Here is a 6,182-nt window from a genome sequence, read left to right as displayed (position 1 = left end):
CAGAAAACTATGATGGATTTTATTCTACATGTTCTGGCCTGTTTTCATCTATGCTGGCCCGAATATTTGTGCGTAATCTGGCGATCAGCGGCCGGCGCTGTTGCCAACTTTTGTGTAACAAAACTCGCTGTCGACTGTCTCAAAAGTTGCTAAAGGACGAATCGAGGTCCGAGGGTGTGTGTGCTGCTCTCCTCTGTGCCAAAAAGAGGTCCGGGCGATGCCACAGCGTATGAAGGGACGCAGTACAAGCGCTGTATGTACATAAAACACGGTGAAGCGGAGTTTTCAGGTTTCCAGTGTTGAGTCAAATAGTGATTTCCTTTTTTTAAAAATATTTTTTCTTCGCTTATATCGGTAAATATACTGGTGCACAGGATTTATGAGGGGCTTATATATAAAATGAAGAAATTACTTGTTCTTACCCTCATTAATAAAGAATATATCGTAGCGTCTGTTAAGATGTTGAAGAAGATGGCGAGAGAGTGCCAGCAAAAGTTTCCCCTTTATTAACAATTAAATGGTTGCTGTGTGCCGCAACCAAAACAAAACAGTAACAACAACGAGACTGACTCGGATAATGAGGAGAGGGAACCCGGCATGCTTGATGCTGAAATCGCCCAACTGTTCAACTCAGACACTGAAGATGAGGAATTTGATGGATTTGTGGAAGATGATTTAAAATGTGAGTATTTTTCTGTATTTGTTACAACTGAACAATATTCTGAGTTACTGTGAATGAGTTGAATAAAGTTCGACTTACCTGACGCTTTTGCTTCGCTCTACATATGTTTTATCATTCGCCTTATAACCCGGTGCGCCTTATGTGTGAAAATAGACCCGTTCATTGATAGTGCGCCTTATAATGCGGTGCGCCTTATGGTCCGAAAAATACGGTATCACATATTCTGCATCAATTAAAGAAAAATAAAAAAAAACGGTCCTTTCAATATCATTTGAGATCATATTTTTCTTCTTAAAATGTTTTGTTTCACCATTTTCAGAGCAATTTCTGAACTTTTGGAAATGAAGTACAGAAACAGATCCTCGATGTGGTCTGACATAGCTTAAAACTCCAGCCCACTATTGAGGGACAGAGGTGGGAAAGAAAAGTTCAATCAGAAATAAATCCAAAAGTTCCAACTTTAAGTCCTGTCCAGCAGCTAGATCAACTTGGCATATCCAGAACAAACCCAGAGTCCAGCATGGAGAGGCTCAGTGAATGTGGTCTCCACTTTGTGAAGCAGAGTCATGGAGTCAGAGACAGAGACAGAGAAGAAGCACAGGACACCTGCGCTGTGATCCACGTATACTCCTATTTTGCAGGATTGAGGAACTGAGACGAAGGTGCAGTTGTTGCCATGTTTGAATTCATTATTGCGACACCATAATGCCCAGGACTTGTCATTAAATCCAAATTCACTTTCAATTCCTGTTCTGCTGATGCTCTTGTAGGCGACTGCGACTGAAACAAACTTGTTCCACTTCACCTCCCAGTAATGCCGTCCAGTCAGAGCCTCTCTGCTCAGGACCTGAAAGCTGTCGCTGAATCTCTCTGGATGATCAGAATACAACTGTTCTTTCTTCATGTATGTGACCTTCCTGTTCCCCTCAGATAGTGACAGCCATTTGCTCATTGTGTTTGGATCCATCGTGATTTGAAGTGAATAATGTAAGAACTCACCTCTGGTCTTGGGCTCTGCTGGTGGTGCAAAAGATACTGGTTGTGGTATCAAAGCTGGCTGTTGTGGCACTAAACTCTTGGGGTCCTCTGGGGGCCCCAAAGGTGTTTGTTTCAGCGAGTTCTTGTGCTGTGCTTTTGGCACAAAAACTGCAGCATCTGGTGGCACCACACGTGGTTGTTGATAGGCTATAGGTGTGGGCCCTTCTTGTGGTTTGAAAGATGGTGGTTGTTGTGGTGTTGGTGGCACCACACGTGGTTGTTGATAGGCTGTAGGTGTGGGCCCTTCTTGTGGTTTGAAAGATGGTGGTTGTTGTGGTGGTGGTGGGACCACACGATGTTGATAGGCTGTAGGTGTGGGCCCTTCTTGTGGTCTGAATGCTGGTGGTTGTTGTTGTGGTGGTAGCACCAAATGTGTTTGTTGTTTCATTGAAGCCCTGGGCTCTGCTGGTCTTGGTAACACCTCTCCTTCAGTCAGTGAGATCTTGTTCCAGTCCTGACTCAGAAGGTCTTGCAGTTTCTCTTTGAGCCGTGAGACACCTGCCGTCACCTCCTTAAAGCTCAGCGGATGGACATCAGTGTTGGAGTGCGTAGATTCACTGAGCGCTGGCAGCGTGTAAAAAGTGAGAAGAAATTGGTTGTGATCCTCTGTGTAAGAAAGCTGCTCCAGCTCATATTCTTTTTTCTTCAGCTCAGAGATCTCATGCTGCAACTTCTTGTCTAGCTCTTTGACCCGATGTGCTTCGGTTTCCTGTTGGGATCTGATCTGGTGCTGCACTTCGGAGCTTCGTCTCTCAATGAGTTGCACCAGCTGGCTGAACATCATCTGGCAATTTCTTGCTGCTTCATCTGCAGAACCACTGATGACCCCCATCTGATTCTGAAGCACTGCGAGATCTTTCTCCAAGTCTTGGATTCTCTCCTGGATGTTTTTCCGGCACAGATCAAGCTCATTCTGCCTCTCATCTCTCTCTGCCACGATTGAGACAATATCATGGCCTTTGTGTTCGTTCATAGAGCAGAGGTAGCAGATACATTGCTTATCATTGCGGCAGAAATCTTCTTTCACTTTACTGTGAAGAGAGCAGATGTTTTCCTGGAGGTTTGCTGAGGCTTTAACCAACTTGTGGCTTTGAAAGGCCTGGGAATCAAAGTGAGGCTGGAGATGTATGTCACAGTAAGAGACCAGACACTGCAAACAGGAGTTGGTGGCTTTCTGCTTCTTCCCAGTGCAGAAATCACAGGGCACATCTCCAGGTCCAGCATAGGTGTCATGATCAGGAGGAGCAGCTTGGAGCTCAGTGTTCTTCAGCTCTTCCACTAACTCTGCTAACATGGTGTTTTTTCCCAGGACTGGCCGTGGTATGAAGTTTTTTCTGCACTGAGGACAAGTGTGAACTCCCTTGTGATCCTCTCCATCCCAGTGATTTTTAATGCAGATTCTGCAGTAGCTGTGCCCGCAGGGAAGAGTCACTGGATCCTTCAGAAGTTCCAGACAGATTGAGCAGCACAACTTCTCTTGGTCCAGTTGAGGCATTTTCTTCTGAGAGATTCTTTTCCTCACAGCAGGTAAAAGCTGAGCTCCGATCTAAATGTAAACTCGACTCGTCGGCTCCTGTTTTTCACTGCCAGCTGTCAGGTCTGGGAAAGACGACAGCAGCAGGAAATATGTGGACAGAAAGAAACTGCTGTGTTTAAGAGCATGCCGCTGAAAGAGGAGTCATCAGGTTTAACTTCATTCCAGATATTAATGACAACACAGAGCACACATGTCACAAGACTGTACTCTTTCTCTTCCAGTTGCACTGGCTGCAGCTACTTCCAACCAGGAGGGGTCAAAGGTCATTAAAGCTGATCTGACACATTCAAGAGAGCCTACAGTACACTTCCCATTGTGGGCTTTGGCTATAAGACCTGAAACACAGCTTTACCTAAACTGCCAGGCTCCATTGGATCCAGCATGCAGAGGTTCTTGACCTCCAAAGACATCAGAGTTCAAATAGCAGTAATTCAGTTAATGTAATGTAAAGTCTAATAATTTTAGAGTATTTGACCTAAATTGGACAAAGCTGACAAAGCAGAGCGACCTAAATAAATCATACAGAAAAAAATGATGTCTTGCAGACAGGCAGGCGGGAATAAGATGCTAATCAATGACCAGAGTGTGCAACCTGCAGCATGTGGCAGTGTAGATGAAAAGAAAAGAGCAAGAAGCAGCATGGGCTCTGGGATAGCTTAGCTGAAAAATGTGCCAGACACAGAAATGGAGACTCCTTGACTGGTGCTTTGATTTGTGGACCACCCCACTTTAGCTTAACACAAGAAAGTAGAATAAGACATAAATTACACTTTAAACCTTTAAAAATACTAGGACCTGGATCCGAGCCCCCCAAAAAATTGCCAAAAAAAAAAAATCAAGTTTTGTTAAAGGGTAAAAACTGAATTATTTATCAAGTTGAATAATCAAGATGAGAGGTCAAACATCTTCAGAAAACTTAAGTCCAGTTGTCTTTTTTCAAGCTCTTGAGACATAATGTTCTGTGAGTTCAGGGAGTAATTTTCAATCCCTAAAAATTCTGAAAGTACAGTACAGTTTCAGTAGTGAACACTGTTGGAGACAAGGAGATGTTGGGATGTAGAGGTCTACACCTCTACATTGGAGAAACCAAACAGCCACTTAGCAAATGCATGGCAGAACACAGAAGAGGCACCGCAACAGGACAAGACTCAGCTGTACAACTGCACCTAAAGGTCAAAGGGCACTCTCTAAGGATGCCAATGTTCATATTTTGGATCAGAAAGACAGATGGTTTGAAAGAGGAGCTAAAGAAACATTTTATGCTCACTGTGACTGACCATCACTGAACAGAGGAGGTGGACTACATAATCAGCTGTCAGCCACCTACAATGCAGTCCTGAGCTCCCTTCCCAGGCACCTCAACCCCCACTCACAGCTTACTTCAGGTGAGCTCAATAAGTCACAAGGCTGGGACCCAAGCCTTTTTTCATACCTTGGGTCATATGATGATACAGATGATCAAGAGTTGGTCAAAGACCTCCAAACCCCAAGATTTAAATACCTGGGACTCTCCACCTTATGAATTTAGAACTGAAGAAGCCTCTTGGAGGAGAGGTGAAAGATCTTCAGAAACAAGAAGTCCAGTCATGTTTTTCACGCTCTTGAGATGACCATGACCTGGATGACTGAGAACCCACGCTGACATACAGAACATTAATTGCAGAGGTTGCATGCTGTATCATGAAGGGCTGTCTTTTTCAAACCTTTGTATTATTGGGGGATCTTTAGGATATTTGCTTCTACTTGTCTAAAAGTAAAGTGCAGTTTCATGTTTCTGTTGTTTGTGTGCACGGCAGAAAGCTGAAACAATGCAGGGGGGGAGGGGGATGCTTATCAGGTTTAACTTCATTCCATAAAGACAAGGAATGGTAATCCTCAACTAACAACCTGATCTGGGTGTTCAAACTCTTCAGTGGCTCCACATGAACAGAAAGTCAAAAGAGCAACTGAAGAAGGGTTTGAAAGCATTCAGACTCTTTGTTGTGGCTCAGACATGAAGTCTTCAGGAAATTTAGGACATATTGTGAAATCTTCAATTTCTATGCCATATGTCATTACAAGATCTAGAGTGTGGTTAAAGTGGTGGGTGGGCTCATTTACATTTTGATAGAAGCCAACTGAATCTAATAATAGTGTCATGAATCAGCTGTGTGGCAGGCAGGAAGGAGGACCCCAACGCAGGATACGGCAGACAGAGGTAAGAAATAAACTCAGCTTTATTAGGCAGGGCTAACAAAGGCACAAACAAAAAAAATCAATACTCCAAGAACACAGGGAAAACTGACAGACGCACACAGCATGGGGAAACGAAGAATGAGACGAGGATAAGACGACGACAGGCACTGAAAACACGGGACCTAAATACACAGGAGGATAGCGAAGGAAGTGGAAACAGCCGGGAACACAGGTGACGTTAACTACAAGGACAGGACCAGGGGAAGCAAAACTGAACACAACAGACAGAGACAGGATGACTATCAACATAAAACAGGAAGTAACTTATATAGTACACACTGACTAGACACCTGATGATAGGACAGAGGGATAACTGACACCAGCACAACAGAACACAGGGGAACAGAAACAGTGAAACCTTAATAAAACAGAACTATATAACCAGAACATAGAATACTGGGCCACCGGCCCAGGACCATGACAAAGATTAAATATAGTGTTGAGGCTGTTATTTTCAGCATCTACGTGGATGTTAAAATCACACACTACAATTATTTTATCTGAACTGAGCACTAAATCAGATAAGAAGTCTGAAAAATCAGACAAACTGAGTAAGGGCCAGGTGGATGATGGATAATAACAAATAAAACAGGTTTTTGGATTTTCCAATTAGGGTGGACAAGACTAAAAGTCAGAGTTTCAAAGGAATTAATTAATAAGCTGGAGTGGAAGATTGCTGCTACTCCTCCT

The 6,182-nt window shown here is 43.6% G+C and overlaps 1 protein-coding gene across 1 annotated transcript; it reads right to left on the bottom strand.

The window, feature by feature from the left end:
* Positions 1–865: 865 nt before the first annotated feature.
* LOC115795282 (tripartite motif-containing protein 16-like) lies at positions 866–3,286 on the bottom strand. Its single transcript, XM_030751094.1, has one exon. The coding sequence runs from the start codon at positions 3,213–3,215 to the stop codon at positions 1,161–1,163; it is 2,055 nt and encodes a 684-aa protein (XP_030606954.1). The 5' UTR covers positions 3,216–3,286; the 3' UTR covers positions 866–1,160.
* Between the last annotated feature and the right edge of the window lie 2,896 nt (positions 3,287–6,182).

The sequence above is a fragment of the Archocentrus centrarchus genome, chromosome 17 (genome assembly GCF_007364275.1).
Source record: "Archocentrus centrarchus isolate MPI-CPG fArcCen1 chromosome 17, fArcCen1, whole genome shotgun sequence".
Taxonomy (NCBI): Eukaryota; Metazoa; Chordata; class Actinopteri; order Cichliformes; family Cichlidae; genus Archocentrus; species Archocentrus centrarchus.
Note: the sequence above shows the minus strand (reverse complement) of the source record. Positions and strands in the feature narration are given on the sequence as shown.